Raw genomic sequence first — 17,437 nt, 5'->3', positions numbered from 1 at the left:
CTCTGAGCTTAAGTCAGAAGTCAAAGTGTTTTGTTTTTTTGCAGCTAGCTCCCAGTAGTGCATTGCTGCTCCTGCTCTTGATATATGGATAGGAAGTGGAAGCTTAAAAATGCTTGATGATGAAATGCGAGTGTCTTTATCTAATATTCCACCAAATATTCACAAACTATGTTCATCCCATCAATCTCATACATCCCATTAAAATAATAAGTAGCTATTGGTGTTATTACACTTTTTTTAATTCTTGCACACTTACATACTGTTACTTGTAAATATATTTCCTTATTATATAATTTATGTATGCGTCCGTATCTCTTAAAGAAAGTTAGTTTAACCTCCTGTTTGCTAGTACAACTGAATTACTATGTAGGTCTAAAAAGTGTGTCACCAGCATGAAAAGTTTGGAAAGCTCTGCTGTAGAGAATGAGTAATAGAAAGAGTTACACAATGTATTTGGACACATTTGATCAACTTATTTCCCTTGTGTCTTTACTGTCCAACTATCAATTAAGGGCAAATAAATGTGACCTGCTCAAATTATATGGAAGGGAATATGCCAATTTTTAGATTAGTTAACGGGACACTGAACCCAAATTCAGATAGAGGATGCAATTTTAAGCAACTTTCTAATTTACTCCTATTATCAATTTCTCTTTGTTCCCTTGCTATCTTTATTTGAATAAGAAGGCATCTAAGCTTCTTTTTTTTTTTTTTTTTGGTTCAGAACTATGAACAGCACTTTTTTATTGGTGGATGAATTTATCCACCAATCAGCAAGAACAACCAAGGTTGTTCACCAAAAATGGTCCGGCATCTAAACTTACATTCTTGCATACCAAAAGAATGAAGAAAATTTGATAATAGGAGTAAATTAGAAAGTTGCTTGAAATGTCATGCTCTATCTAAATTACGAAAGAAAAAAAATTTGGGTTTAGTGTCCCTAAAAATTAAAAACAAATTTTGTATGACTTGCAGTCATCACTGCATTTGTTTGCCTACAACATAAAATGTAGGTGATTAGAAGTAGACGGTGGAATACAAATAAACTTCTATGTGATATATTCCTTCCCTCTCTGAAAAATGTTAGATGGCAGAAATGGTATACAACTTTCATGCTTGTTTACTAAATCATTTCTTTGCTGGCTTTTATCAGCAAGGAAACATGGGTGTGCCAAGCAATAAGTCTAAAAAAACTTTCACATCCTTCAAATCATAAGGAGTATTCTAATGGTTCTAGGTCTTATTACAGTTGTTGGCCACCCAATTAGGCTCTGGGAGGAAAATGTAGCCCATACTCGATTCTCTACTCCTCTATCTCTGTGTGTTAAATTGCCAATTGGCTTAGAATTTGAAAACCACTTACAGGCCTTGTTGACTTTTGTAATAAGATTATTCGTAAGACTGAAATGGATCTTAAGGTCTTAGTCATAATAACCCATTTCAGTAAGTAAATCTAAATCATTTGACACAGGGCAAAATTACATTGCATTATGAGCTAGACTACAAGTGGAGTGCTATCATTAGCGCTAGGAACGTAAACGCAATTGTAAGGTCGCGGTATTCTTTACGCTCAAATCCATATTACAAGTGGAGTGCTATCTAAATTACCACAAATTAGTTTGTGCAAACTCGCGGTAATTTATGCTCCCCATATTTTCTATGTAGAAAGTAAAGCACTGATTTGCACTTCTATTACAAGTTAAAGGTAAATGCGAACGTGCAAGTGCAATCGCATTTACCGATCAAACTTTTTACACGACTTTAAAGGTTGCATAAAGAGTTTGTCTAGATGAAACATTTACACTAAATTACACTAATCACCCCTAAACCACCATCCCCCCACATCGCAAACAACCTAAATATAGTATTAACCCCTAAACCGCCATCCCCCACATCGCAAAGTACCTATATATACTATTAACCCCTAAACCGCCACCCCACATCGCAAACACTAAACTATTAACCCATAAACCGCCATCCCCCCACAACACAAAGTATCTAAATAAACTATTAACCCCTAATCTGCCACACCCCCACAGCGCAAACTATTGAAATAAACTATTAGCCCATAAAAACCACCATCCCCCCCACTTAGCAAAGTAATAAACTAACATCTAAACCCCCTAACTTAACACCCCTAACTTAACCCAAATTAAAATACCCATAAATGTACAAAAAAAAATCATAACTACCTTTTTAAAAAAAACAAAAACTTACCTGTAAAATTGAATAAAAACCTAATCTTCTCCCCCCAGCCTTTTTTCAACAAATACAATCTATTTATTTATTATTTATTTGGGGAGGGCGTAGACCAAGGATAGCAAGACAGACTCCATATAGATCCAAGCGCAGGTAACACTCACTATAAAGAATTAGATTACTCATCGCCACTGACTGATTTTCTTTCTCAAGAGAAAATGAAACCCAGACAAGACCTGACGGTTATTTTGGAGGGCACATTTTCTAATTGGTTAAAGTACTCACAATTGAAACACTTATTACACCTGTCTCTACATAAATCCCTGCTTCTACGTCCTCTTACCCAATTTCAGAATCTTTGTAAAACCGTATTCTAGATGACTGTATATATAATACATTGCTGAGATTTATCCAGTCATTGCAAGAAGAATTAAATATAGAAATTGCTCCAGATAAATGGTATAAACTATTTGACTTTACATATAGGTCTTCTATGTCTACTCAAATCCTTGAAATGAATTACAAGATTCTCTTGAGGTGGTATTTGACACCTGTTAGACTAAAGCTGATCTATCCCAGGTTATCCTCTCAGTGCTGGAGGGACTGTAAGGCTCTGCAACCAATAGTCGACTCTACATTTAAATTGTCCCATATGATAATACTATTTAATGACAAACCCAAGATCTCCTGTAAACTTAGACTTTCCCTAATTCAGATGTGTATAAATGGGGTGAAATCTTTAAAAGCGAGAAAATGGAAATCTTATATTATACTCACTATTTCAGAGTGGAAAGAAAGAACACAGGAACTGATATTATTGGAAGAATAATCTTACTTTAAGCAAAATAGACAAGATAAGTTTCTCAATATCAAATTTTATTGGGAAACTTTACAAGCAAACTGGAGACAAGAGACAAAGCTTACACTTCCATCATTTGAAATGCTACAAACATGCAAGGTCTGAAACCCCTCCTCCTCCTCCCCACCCTTTCCTTCTTCCCTCTTTTCTCTGTCTTTCTCTTTCTCCTCTTCATTTCTTATTTAGCTTTTTTTATTTTCTTCTCTTTCCTTCTCTCTTTCTTCAGTTTTTAAAAAAATGTTATAAGACTAATGGATAGCAGATGTTGACAGAGTGAGGCCTATGTATCAAAGGTCTTGCAGACCTGATCCGACAGTGCGGATCAGGTCCGCAAGACCTTGCTGAATGCGGAGAGCAATCCGCTCTCCGTATTCAGCATTGCACCAGCAGCTCACAAGTGCAACCTCCGCCAGCAATGGGCCGCCAGCTGGGAGGTGTCAATCAACCCGATCGAACTTGATTGGTTGAATTGTGGCGATTCCTGTCTTTAGACCGCTGCTTCATAACTGCTGTTTCTGGCGAGTCTGAAGACTCACCAGAAACACGGGCCCACAAACTCCATACAGAGCTTGATAAATGGGCCTCTGTCTATATTATCTATTAGATATCCAAGCGTTCAATTGTGGATACATCAATTGTTTACAGGCTGTTGTTCAAGCTTAAAACTGTTGATTTTTTTCTTCTCCAAAACGAGCTTGCGGAATGTGATCTGTAAAATGTGTAATTCTCTGCTATATATTCAGAATTTCTTCTATAAAAACCTATTTTAAAAACCCCAGAAAAAAACCCTTATCTTACCATTGGAAATAAAAAAACTAACATTACAAATAAAATAAAAACTAACATTACAGAAAAGAAAAAAGTAATTACCAAAAAAATTAAAAATGTAATCCTATTCTAATACCCCCCCCCCCAATTTTAATCCCAAAATAGAAAAAACTATTCTAAAACTAAACTACCAATAGCCCTTCAAAGGGCATTTTGTAGAGCATTGCCCTAAAGGGATCAAGCGCTTTTAAAAAAACCCCCAAAAAAACATAAACCCCTCTAACATTACGACCCCCCCCAAAAAACAACCTATCTTAAAAAATCTGAACTACAAAGTGCCCTGAAAAGAGCATTTGAATGGGCATTGTATTCAGCTCTTTTGCTGCCCATAACCCCCCTCAAAAGACCCCCCTAACACTAACCCCATAAAGGTACTCACCAATGATGATGATGGCAGCAGCAGTCCCTCTCCATCCAGGTGGAGGTGACGGCCGCAGTGGTCCTCATCTTCTGATCTTTAACACAGAGCTTCTCTTCATGCGGTCTCCAGCCACACACTGAATTGTGAATGCAAGGTACCCCTGTACCCCTTTTATATGGGGGTACCATTCCATTTATATTGGCTGATTTGAATCTTCAAATTCAAAACAGTCAATAGAATGAAAACCTTCCTTTCATTCTATTGACTGAATTTGAATTTGATGATTCAAATCAGCCAATAGGAATGCAAGGGTACCCCCATATATTGGTAGTTTAGTTTTAGAATATTTTTTTTTTTTGGGGGGGGGGGGTTTGGGGGGGAATAGGATTACATTTAGTTTTTTTTGGTAATTACTTTTTTATTTTCTGTAATGTTAGACTTTTTTAAAATTTTTTGTAATGTTAGGATTTTATTTTTAAAGGTAAGATTAGGTTTTTATTTAATTTTGCAGGTAATTTTTTATTGTTTGCGATGTGGGGGGATGGCAGTTTAGGTATTAATAGTTTAGTGTTTGCGATGTGGGGGATGCCGGTTTATGCGTTAATAATTTATCTAGATCGTTTGCGTTGTGGGGGTGTGGCAAATTAGGGGTTAATAGTTTATTTAGATACTTTGAGTTGTGGGGGGATGGAGGTTTAAGGGTTAATAGTTTATTTAGATAGTTTGCATTGTGGGCGGTGTCGGATTAGGGGTTAATAGTTTATGTACATACTTTAGGTTGTTGGGGTATGGCGGTTTAAGGGTTAATAGTTTATTTAGGTAGTTTGTGATGTGGGCTGGCGGTTTAGGGGTTGATACTATAGTTAGGTACTTAGCAATGTGGGGGGCTGGCAGTTTAGAGGTTAATAGTGTAGTGGGGACTTTGCTGTGGGCTATGTGGTGGTTTAGGGGTTATTAGAGAAGGGGCTTATGGTGATTCGGGTTAGCGTGCGAGTAGAATGTTAGTTTTTTTTTAAGTCCATTGAGAAGGCAGATGGTTAATTTAAAAGTATGGTGTTTTTATCTTTTGTGATTTTGATTGGCCAAGATATTATAGGTGTGGGGTATATACAGTATGTGGTAATGTTATTTGGCTTTAAAAGGCTGCAGGTGAACAGTTGCTACTGTATAATGATTTATGAACTGCAGCTTCTTTAATTTTCTTATATTACAATTTACTGAATAGTGGCAAATTGCTGATCTCATTGTTATAATTTGCTAAAAAAATGGTTTTATGTAGCTCCATTTTTTATAGTACTGTAGTAAAGCTTTCATATTAAAGGGATAGTAAACCCCAAAATTTTCTTTTATGATTCAGATAGAACATACAGTTTTAAACAACTTTCCAATTTAATTCTATTATCAAATTTTCTTCATTCTCTTGTTATCCATTGCTGAATGGACAGCATTGCACTACTGACAGGAAGCTGAAAATATCTATTTAGCCCATCACAAGAGACAAATGTGTGCAGGCACCAATTAGCAGCAGCTCCCACTATTGTATGATATGTGCGTATTCATTTTTTAACAAGGGATACTAAGAGAACAAAGCACATTTGAAAATAGAAATTAATTTAAAAGTGTCTTAAAATGACACGCTCTATCTGAATCATGCAAGTTTAATTTTGACTTTCCTATCCCTTTAAACTCAATTACAACTATACCATTAAAAATGATATATATTATCTATAGGTTTATCATTGTCACAGAATTATAATAATATATTGGGGCAAATAATAAAATTCAGACAGCTAAAACAAATGCAGAACAAAAACAGGATAATACTGTAATGCACAGAGATAGATATTAACATACAGAGATATATAATTATGCACACGGTGATGTAATAACATGCTGATCTAAATAATTGCACACATAAAGATACAAGACTAAAAGATATATCATTACACAGACAGAATCAATTACACACCATTCAGTATAATTACACACAAGAACTATAATAATAGTAAGATATAAAAGCCAGATTCACTACAAGTAAGCAGGTATGATCCTTTTAACATCTCACATTTATAGCTTAAAGGGACATGAAACCTAGATTTTTTTCTTTCGGGATTTAGAAAGTGTAACTTTTGTCAACAACCTCTCCAATCTTAGGCCTAGATTTAGAGTTTTGTCAGTAACAACCCGCGTAGCTAACGCTGGCTTTTTTTCTGGCCGCACCTTTTAAATACCTCTGGTATTGAGAGTTCACAGAATGGCTGCGTTAGGCTCCAAAAAGGGAGCGTACAGGCATATTTAACGCCACTGCAACTCTCGATACCAGAGTTGCTTACGGAAGCGGCCAGCTTCAAAAACGTGCTCGTGCACGATTCCCCCATAGAAAACAATGGGGCTGTTTGAGCTGAAAAAAAACCTAACACCTGCAAAAAAGCCGCGTTCAGCTCCTAACGCAGCCCCATTGTTTGCTATGGGGAAACACTTCCTACGTCTGCACCTAACACTCTAACATGTACCCCGAGTCTAAACACCCCTAACCTTACACTTATTAACCCCTAATCTGCCGCCCCCGCTATCGCTGACCCCTGCATATTATTATTAACCCCTAATCTGCCGCTCCGTAAACCGCCGCTACTTACATTATCCCTATGTACCCCTAATCTGCTGCCCTAACATCGCCGACCCCTATATTATATTTATTAACCCCTAATCTGCCCCCCACAACGTCGCCTCCACCTGCCTACACTTATTAACCCCTAATCTGCCGAGCGGACCGCACCGCTATTATAATAAAGTTATTAACCCCTAATCCGCCTCACTAACCCTATAATAAATAGTATTAACCCCTAATCTGCCCTCCCTAACATCGCCGACACCTAACTTCAAACATTAACCCCTAATCTGCCGACTGGAGCTCACCGCTATTCTAATAAATGTATTAACCCCTAAAGCTAAGTGTAACCCTAACACTAACACCCCCCTAAGTTAAATATAATTTAAATCTAACGAAATTAATTAACTCTTATTAAATAAATTATTCCTATTTAAAGCTAAATACTTACCTGTAAAATAAACCCTAATATAGCTACAATATAAATTATAATTATATTATAGCTATTTTAGGATTTATATTTATTTTACAGGCAACTTTGTATTTATTTTAACCAGGTACAATAGCTATTAAATAGTTAAGAACTATTTAATAGCTAAAATAGTTAAAATAATTACAAATTTACCTGTAAAATAAATCCTAACCTAAGTTACAATTAAACCTAACACTACACTATCAATAAATAAATTAAATACAATTCCTACAAATAAATACAATGAAATAAACTAACTAAAGTACAAAAAATAAAAAAGAACTAAGTTACAAAAAATAAAAAAATATTTACATGTTCCAATCAGCCAATAGAATGCAAGCTCAATCTGATTGGCTGATTGAATCAGCCAATCGGATTGAACTTGATTCTGATTGGCTGATTCCATCAGCCAATCAGAATTTTCCTACCTTAATTCCGATTGGCTGATAGAATCCTATCAGCCAATCGGAATTCGAGGGACGCCATCTTGGATGACGTCCCTTAAAGGAACCGTCATTCGTCGGGAAGTCGTCGGAGAAGAAGGATGGATCCGCGATGGAGGTCTTCAAGATAGAGCCGGTCCTCATCGGATGAAGATAGAAGATGCCGCTTGGAAGAAGATGGTTGCCGGTCCGGATCTACTCTTCTTCCCGGATAGGATGAAGACTTTGGACCCTCTTCTGGACTTCTTCAGCCATCGGATGATGGATGTCTAGACCCCACTTGGGCTTGGATGAACATTTCGGAGCCTGGAACGATCGGTGATACCTGGCATGGTGAAGACAAGGTAGGAAGATCTTCAGGGGCTTAGTGTTAGGTTTATTTAAGGGGGGTTTGGGTTAGATTAGGGGTATGTGGGTGGTGGGTTGTAATGTTGGGGGGGGTATTGTATGTTTTTTTTTTACAGGCAAAAGAGCTGAATTCTTTGGGGCATGCCCCGCAAAGGGCCCTGTTCAGGGCTGGTAAGGTAAAAGAGCTTTGAACTTTTGTAATTTAGAATAGGGTAGGGCATTTTTTTATTTCCGGGGTCTTTGTTATTTTATTAGGAGGCTTAGAGTAGGTGTAATTAGTTTAAAATTGTTGTAATTTTTTTCTAATGTTTGTAAATATTTTTTTATTTTTTGTAACTTAGTTCTTTTTTATTTTTTGTACTTTAGTTAGTTTATTTCATTGTATTTATTTGTAGGAATTGTATTTAATTTATTTATTGATAGTGTAGTGTTAGGTTTAATTGTAGATAATTGTAGGTATTTTATTTAATTTATTTATTGATAGTGTAGTGTTAGGTTTAATTGTAACTTAGGTTAGGATTTATTTTACAGGTAAATTTGTAATTATTTTTTTTTAAGTTTTAAATCTTTATTGAGAGAAAATAACATACACGTTGCAGGAAAATAACAGGTTGTCAAACATTCACAGCGTGCCCATCTACAGCCGTAGAAAAAACAAAAACAAAAACAAAACAATATTCCTCTGTTTTGAGTCCATGCGCTAATCCTATAATGATATTCATAAGCTGCAACCAGAGGGGAAGGCCTTACAATTACATAACTACTGGTAGCTATTGTGGGGGCCCCTGAGCTGGAGCTAAGCGCTTCCCTTATGCATGTTCACTTACTAAGTTTAACATAAATTTAAATGATGGGGAGGGAAACCAATTAAACAGGCATGCGGCCCCCTAGACTATTGTGCTCGCTTAGATGAATTCAGTCGATTATGTATCATTGGTAGGGTAGTTTTACTTTTCCTGATTAAATGATAGGTTCACCCGGTGGTCTGGCAATTACCTACATAAATTTGGAGCATGGTGTTATATTATTCCCGCTTTCATTATGAAGAGATAACTACGTTATGGCATTCCATGTGGTAAATTTATGTTTGGTGAGGAAGAGAATTAAAAGGTGGCGTCCTATAATCAGTTAAGCCCCCTGCAGCTCCGGCCGCTAGCCGCTGGGTTTGTGCAAATCTATTAGGTGACTTCCACCTTGTTATATATGGGTTAACTAACAGATCACTGCCACTAAGATATGAGAGATAAGGTATTAAGTTATATATAGCTGCTTATATCTGTAGACTAGGAGATCACTCATATTTTATCATTTATATGTATGTGTTTGCAAACAGGGACTCCTGGTCATACCCTGTGGCCCAAATGTAGTCATAGTGCAGAGATAGAAATATATAGATATAGGTATAACTGGTATTGGAGAACAGCTGCTAAACAACAATAGTCTTCTTGCATTTTCCAGGGTCTGATGAAGATATCAGAAAAAGGGGAGCGTTTTACATCCATTATACAGTGCGCTCTCAATCTTGCAGAACAATTAATACTAACGGAGTGAAACATGCATTAAACAAAAAACTTACGTGCACAACTGCTATATTTTATAAGGTGTCTAACTAATGATATTAAGTCCAAGGTCCTTATCAGCCTGTGTCAAGTCTTATAGTTGGTTTCAGGTTTGCTATTGAGAAGTGGAGAAAGTTCAGTAGAGTTGTAGCTGGTAAATCAGTAATAGCGTTAGATGGCATAACTATCTCAGATTCACATGGGGTTAATGGCGCCCATTCACTGTAATAAAGCACTTCTGGAGCGCTAGCAACTCTCTCCGGTTGAAATTCTCTCCCCCCCCCCAGAGCCTCTATGCCAAAGGTGCCGTAAAGCTGCGGCTGATATGCCGATGTTACCCTCTGTCAATGTAGTTGTCCCTACCTCGGAAGGCGCTACTGTGGTTCCAGCTTTGCGGTGACACAGTTCGGGGTCTGCTGTTCCTATCTCCCGGTCAGTGTCCTCCCTCTCTTCAAGCGTGGTTTCCACTATCTCATCCGGAATGAAGAAGGACCATGCGGTCATATCCAGCAGCCATGGGGTATGAGCTTGCCTTTCAGTTACGCCATAACTCCTCAGTGCAGTCTGTAGCGTAGGGCCAGTTAGATCTTTCCTTCTGTCATAGAGATGGTAGTTGGCCTCTTTGGAGGTGTTGAGTACTACCTGATCACCCTTCTGCTGCGAGTGGGCCGGTAGAAGGGGAAGTTTCTCCTCTGTTAGTGCTCCCCTCTGGTCGCCATCTTTGTATCCATGTGTAACAAGGCACTGATCTGGTATGACGGCGTGTGAGTGATTGTAACCGGTGTTCTCTGTGAGGACCTGGGAGGAAGATCTTTGATATATCTTGTACAGTATATTGTCCAGTCTGGCAAAGCGCAGACCAATTTCTTTTTCCAGCTCCTTCTCCCAAGCGGTCGCCATTTTAGGATAGTCTGCCGTCCGGTAGGTTATGGGGCCCAGATTAGGCACGCTGATATTTCTGTGACGGTATGCTAGGCTATGCAATGTTGCTTGTGAGAAAGTTCAGTAAGGCAGTCTCCCACTGCCAGCACTGGTAACCCGGAGGAGCCGGGGGGGGGGGGGGGTTGCTACCTTTGAGTGAGCCGCCGCCCTAGGTATTAGGCTTCCGAACTGCAGCCCCGTTTTCATGAAAACAGCAAATAAAAAGTTGAGTATTGTCACCACACACGAGGCATCAATATTTTGTCAATTTGTATTGCAGAATTTGCTGTTAAAAGCTCTGAAATCGGCGGATTAGAGAGATATCTAGCAGAGCTAACAGTAGTTGCGACTGGTTAGGTACGCTGATCGGACACGCCCCATTTGTAATTATTTTAACTATTTTAGCTATTAAATAGTTCTTAACTATTTAATAGCTATTGTACCTGGTTAAAATAAATACAAAGTTACCTGTAAAATAAATATAAATCCTAAAATAGCTATAATATAATTATAATTTATATTGTAGCTATATTAGGGTTTATTTTACAGGTAAGTATTTAGCTTTAAATAGGAATAATTTATTTAATAAGAGTTAATTTATTTCGTTAGATTTAAATTATATTTAATTTAGGGGGGTGTTAGTGTTAGGGTTAGACTTAGCTTTAGGGGTTAATCCATTTATTACAGTAGCGGCGAGATTAGGTCGGCAGATTAGGGGTTAATAATTGAAGTTAGGTGTCGGCGATGTTAGGGAGGGCAGATTAGGGGTTAATACTATTTATTATAGGGGTAATTGAGACGGGAGTGAGCCGGATTAGGGGTTAATAACTTTATTATAGTAGCGGTGAGATCCACTCGGCAGATTAGGGGTTAATAAGTGTAGGCAGGTGGAGGCGACGTTGAGGGGGGCAGATTAGGGGTTAATAAATATAATATAGGGGTCGGCGGTGTTAGGGGCAGCAGATTAGGGGTACATAGCTATAATGTAGGTGGCGGCGCTTTTCGGACGGCAGATTAGGGGTTAATTATTGTAGGTAGCTGGCGGCGACGTTGTGGGGGGCAGGTTAGGGGTTAATAAATATAATATAGGGGTCGGCGGTGTTAGGGGCAGCAGATTAGGGGTACATAAGTATAACGTAGGTGGCGGTCGGCAGATTAGGGGTTAAAAAAATTTAATCGAGTGGCGGCGATGTGGGGGGACCTCGGTTTAGGGGTACATAGGTAGTTTATGGGTGTTAGTGTACTTTAGAGTACAGTAGTTAAGAGCTTTATGAACCGGCGTTAGCCCAGAAAGCTCTTAACTACTGACTTTTTTCTGCGGCTGGAGATTTCTAACGCTCACTTCAGACACGACTCTAAATACCGGAGTTAGAAAGATCCCATTGAAAAGATAGGATACGCAATTGACGTAAGGGGATCTGCGGTATGGAAAAGTCGCGGCTGAAAAGTGAGCGTTAGACCCTTTCCTGACTGACTCCAAATGCCGGCGGTAGCCTAAAACCAGCGTTGGGAGCCTCTAACGCTGGTTTTCACGGCTACCGCCAAACTCTAAATCTAGGCCCAAGTGAATACAAGCCTGATTTTAAGATTTGGCTTAAAGGGACAGTCTAACATAGAATTGTTATTGTTTTAAAAGATAGATAATCCCTTTATTACCCATTCCCCAGTTTTGCATAACCAACACAGTTATATTAATATACTTTTTACCTCTGTGATTACCTTGTATCTAGGAACCTTCTTCCAGCCCCCTGATCACATGACTGTGACTGTTTATTATCTATTGTCTTAAATTTAGCATTGTTTTGTAAATCTTAAATAACCTCCTGTGCCTGAACACAGTGTTATCTATATGGCCCACGTGTACTTTCTGTCTTTGTGTTGAAAAGAGATTTAAAAAGCCTGTGATTAGAGGCAACCCTCAAAGGCTTAGAAATTAGCATATGAGCCTACCTAGGTTTAATTTAAACTAAGAATACCAAGAGAAAAAAGCAAATTTGATGATAAAAGTAAATTGGAAAGTTGATATAAATTAAAAGTCCTATATGAATAATGAAAGTTTAATTTATACTAGACTGTCCCTTTCACAAAAAATGGGCCTGCATCTAAACTTACATTCTTGCATTTCAAATAAAGATTATAAGAGAATGAAGAAAATTTGATAATAGGAGTAAATTAGAAAGTTGCTTAAAATGTCATGCTCTATCTGAATCACAAAAGAAAAAATTTGGGTTCAGTGTCCCTTTAAATACGTTTTTACAATGTCATGTGTAAGCACAACGGTTACAGAAAAAGTTATCAACATTTAAGTGAGTGCGCCCCATAAACCTTTAGAATGGCTATATGTTATTTCTGCTACAAGAGATTTTTAAGTATGTTCAAAGAAATAGATTAAATAATATGTATTTTTTTTTCTATTTGCCCTCTTATCTTCCCCTCTCCACTTCCTTTATCTCTCCCAGTCCCTGCAGTCTCTGTCTCTTGCTGACTCTCGCCTGAAGTCTCGCACCTGCATTGTTCTCAATGCTCTGGGGAGCAACACCTCTCTTCATGAACTGGATATCAGTGGGAACGGAATGTCAGATATGGGGGCCAAGATGCTGGGCAAAACTTTACAAATTAATACCACCCTAAAGTAAGTACTTCAAATAAATATCATTGTATAAAAAATATGTTTATTGCAACATTGTGCAAATAACTGTGCTGTCCTCATCTCAAGTGTATAGTTGCTCAGGTAGCTAAAGACTGATTACTTGTACACAGACAATTGTTCAATAGTGGTTAGGTTGATAGCAGTAGCTACGCCCCATCTCTCTTAGCAACAGAGAGATGTAAGTTTATTTAAGGGTATAAATAATATCTCATGACAGATAATAAAAAAAAATCATTCAACCAAGTCTGTTTAAAAAAACACTCGGCTAGGTTACGAGTTGTGCGTTAGGGTGAAAAAGCAGCGTTAGGACCTCTAGAGGTCCTAACGCTGCTTTTTTACGCACGCTGGTATTAAGAGTCTTGAAGGTTTAGGGTCACCACACACTTCTTTGGCCTTACCGCAAAACGACTTACGTAAACTTTGTAAAGTCTTTTTTCTATGCGACTTCCTTAGCGCTGGTATTATGAGTCTGTCTTGGGAGGCCAAAAAGTGAGTGGCACACCCTACCCGTTCAAGAGTCCTAACACATTTAAAGTCAGCAGTTATGAGTTTTATGGTACAACGCCGTAACATAAAACTCATAACTAAAGTGCTAAAAAGTACACTAACACCCATAAACTACCTATTAACCCCTAAACCGAGGCCCTACCACATCGCAAACATTATAATAACATTTTTAACCCCTAATCTGCCGCTCTGGACACCGCCGCCACCTACATTATATTTATGAACCCCTAATCTGCTGCCCCCAACATCGCCGACAGCTACATTATATTTATTAACCCCTAATCTGCCTCCCCCAATTTCGCCGCAACCTACCTACACTTATTAACCCCTATTCTGCCGCTCCGGACACCGACGCCACCTACATTATATTTATGAACCCCTAATCTGCTGCCCCCAACATCGCTGACACCTACATTATATTTATTAACCCCTAATCTGCCGCCCCCAATGTCGCCTCAACATACCTACACTTATTAACCCCATATCTGCCGCTCCGGACACCGCCGCCACCTACATTATATTTATGAACCCATAATCTGCTGCCCCCAACATCGCCGACACCTACATTATATTTATTAACCCCTAATCTGCCACCCCTGACATCGCCGACACCTACATTATAATTATTAACCCCTAATCTGCCGCTCCGGACACCGCCGCCACCTACCTACATTTATTAACCCCTAATCTGCTGTCCCCAACGTCACCGATACCTACATACTATTTATTAACCCCTAATCTGCTGCCCCCAACATCGCCGACACCTACATACTATTTATTTACCCCTAATCTGTCGCCGCCACTATATTAAAGTTATTAACCCTTAAACCTAAGTCTAACCCTAACACCCCCTAACTTAAATATAATTACAATAAATCTAAATAAATATTCCTATCATTAACTAAATTATTCCTATTTAAAACTAAATACTTACCTGTAAAGTAAACCCTAAGCTAGCTACAATATAACTAATAGTTACATTGTAGCTATTTTAGTTTTTGTTTTTTTTACAGGCAAGTTTGCATTTATTTTAACAAGGTAGAATAGTTATTAAATTGTTATTAACTATTTAATAACTACCTAGCTAAAATAAATACAAAAGTACCTGTGAAATAAAACCTAACCTAAGTTACACTAACACCTAACACTACACTATAATTAAATAAATTAACTAAATTAAATACAATTACCTAAATTAAATTAGTACAAAAAAACAAACACTAAATTACAGAAAATAATAAACAAATTACAGATATTTAAACTAATTACACCTAATCTAATAGCCCTATTAAAATAAAAAAGCCCCCCCCCCCCCCAATAAAAAAATGCCCTAGCCTAAACTAAACTACCAATAGCCCTTTAAAGGGCCTTTTGCAGGGCATTGCCCCAAAGTAATCAGCTCTTTTACCTGTAAAAAAATACAAACAACCCCCCCAACAGTAAAACCCACCACCCACACAACCAACCCCCCAAATAAAATACTATCTTAAAAAACCTAAGCTCCCCATTGCCCTGAAAAGGGCATTTGGATGGGCATTGCCCTTAAAAGGGCAGTTAGCTCTATTGCAGCCCAAAGTCCCTAACCTAAAAAAAAAAAACCTAGCCTAAGCTAAACTACCAATAGCCCTTAAAAGGGCCTTTTGCAGGGCATTGTCCCAAAGTAATCAGCTCTTTTACCTGTAAAAAAAATACAAACAACCCCCCCAACAGTAAAACCCACCACCCACACAACCAACCCCCCAAATAAAATAATATCTAAAAAAACCTAAGCTCCCCATTGCCCTGAAAAGGGCATTTGGATGGGCATTGCCCTTAAAAGGGCAGTTAGCTCTATTGCAGCCCAAAGTCCCTAACCTAAAAATAAAACCCACCCAATACACCCTTAAAAAAAACCTAACACTAACCCCCTGAAGATCGACTTACCGGGAGAAGTCTTCATCCAAGCCGGGCCGAAGTCCTCAACGAAGCCGGGAGAAGTTTTCATCCAAGCCGGGCGAAGTGGTTCTCCAGACGGGCAGAAGTCTTCATCCAGGCGGCATCTTCTATCTTCATCCATCCGGCGTGGAGCGGGTCCATCTTCAAGACATCCGACGCGGAGCATCCTCTTTATCTGACGACTAAAGCTGAATGAAGGTACCTTTAAGTGACGTCATCCAAGATGGCGTCCCTTAGATTAAGGTTGAAAAAATCCTATTGGCTGATGCAATCAGCCAATAGGATTGAGGTTCAATCCTATTGGCTGATCCAATCAGCTAATAGGATTGAGCTTGCATTCTATTGGCTGTTCCAATCAGCCAATAGAATGCGAGCTCAATCCTATTGGCTGATTGGATCAGCCAATAGGATTGAACTTCAATCCTTTTTTTATTTTAACAGGGCTATTAGATTAGTTAGTTATTAATTAGTTTAAATATCTGTAATTTGTTTATTATTTTCTGTAATTTAGTGGGGGTTTTTTTGTACTTTAGCTAATTTAATTTAATTTAGGTAATTGTATTTAATTTAGTTAATTTATTTAATTATAGTGTAGTGTTAGGTGTTAGTGTAACTTAGGTTAGGTTTTATTTTACAGGTACTTTTGTATCTATTTTAGCTAGGTAGTTATTAAATAGTTAATAACTATTTGATAACTATTCTACCTAGTTAAAATAAATACAAGCTTGCCTGTAAAATAAAAATAAACCCTAACGGCTAGATTTAGAGTTCTGCGGCCAAAGGGGTGCGTTAGCTACGCGTGCTTTTTTCCCCCCGCACCTTTTAAATACCGCTGGTATTTAGAGTTCACCGAAGGCCTGCGTTAGGCTCCAAAAAAGGGAGCGTATAGCATATTTACAGCCACTGCAACTCTAAATACCAGCGTTGTTTACGGACACGGCCAGCTTCAAAAACGTGCTCGTGCACGATTCCCCCATAGGAAACAATGGGGCTGTTTGAGCTGAAAAAAAAACTAACACCTGCAAAAAAGCAGCGTTCAGCTCCTAACGCAGCCCCATTGTTTCCTATGGGGAAACACTTCCTAAGTCTGCACCTAACACCCTAACATGTACCCCGAGTCTAAACACCCCTAACCTTACACTTATTAACCAAAGTCCGAGAGGGGAACAGCACCTGGGAGTGTGGAGTGTGCACGGTAGACCAAGGGCGCTGCCAAGCCCCAGACACATAAGAAAGATAAGCAAGGTCTCCAGCACTTTGTCAAACCAACTTTATTCAGACACAAATAGCGACGTTTCGGTGTCACAGCACCTTATTCATGCTAGCATGAATAAGGTGCTGTGACACCGAAACGTCGCTATTTGTGTCTGAATAAAGTTGGTTTGACAAAGTGCTGGAGACCTTGCTTATCTTTCTTACACTTATTAACCCCTAATCTGCCGCCCCCGCTATCGCTGACCCCTGCATATTATTATTAACCCCTAATCTGCCGCTCCGTACACCGCCGCAACCTACATTATACCTATGTACCCCTAATCTGCTGCCCCTAACACCGCCGACCCCTATATTATATTTATTAACCCCTAATCTGCTGCCCCCAACGTCGTCTTCACCTACCTACAATAATTAACCCCTAATCTGCCGACCGGATCTCACCGCTACTCTAATAAATGTATTAACCCCTAAAGCTAAGTCTAACCCTAACACTAACACCCCCCTAAGTTAAATATAATTTAAATCTAACGAA

At 38.5% G+C, this 17,437-nt stretch overlaps 1 protein-coding gene across 1 annotated transcript in view; it reads left to right on the top strand.

Annotated features, from left to right (window-relative positions):
• CARMIL3 (capping protein regulator and myosin 1 linker 3) overlaps nt 1–17,437 on the top strand; it is a 252,398-nt gene that overhangs the window by 50,794 nt on the left and 184,167 nt on the right. The window contains exon 21 of the mRNA XM_053702312.1: nt 13,058–13,230. Coding sequence (XP_053558287.1) covers nt 13,058–13,230 — 173 coding nt within the window. The remainder of the gene's footprint in view (nt 1–13,057; nt 13,231–17,437) is intronic.

The sequence above is a fragment of the Bombina bombina genome, chromosome 2 (assembly GCF_027579735.1).
Source record: "Bombina bombina isolate aBomBom1 chromosome 2, aBomBom1.pri, whole genome shotgun sequence".
Taxonomy (NCBI): Eukaryota; Metazoa; Chordata; class Amphibia; order Anura; family Bombinatoridae; genus Bombina; species Bombina bombina.
The sequence above is the reverse complement of the archived record's forward strand: the minus strand, read 5'-3'. Positions and strand labels throughout refer to the sequence as shown.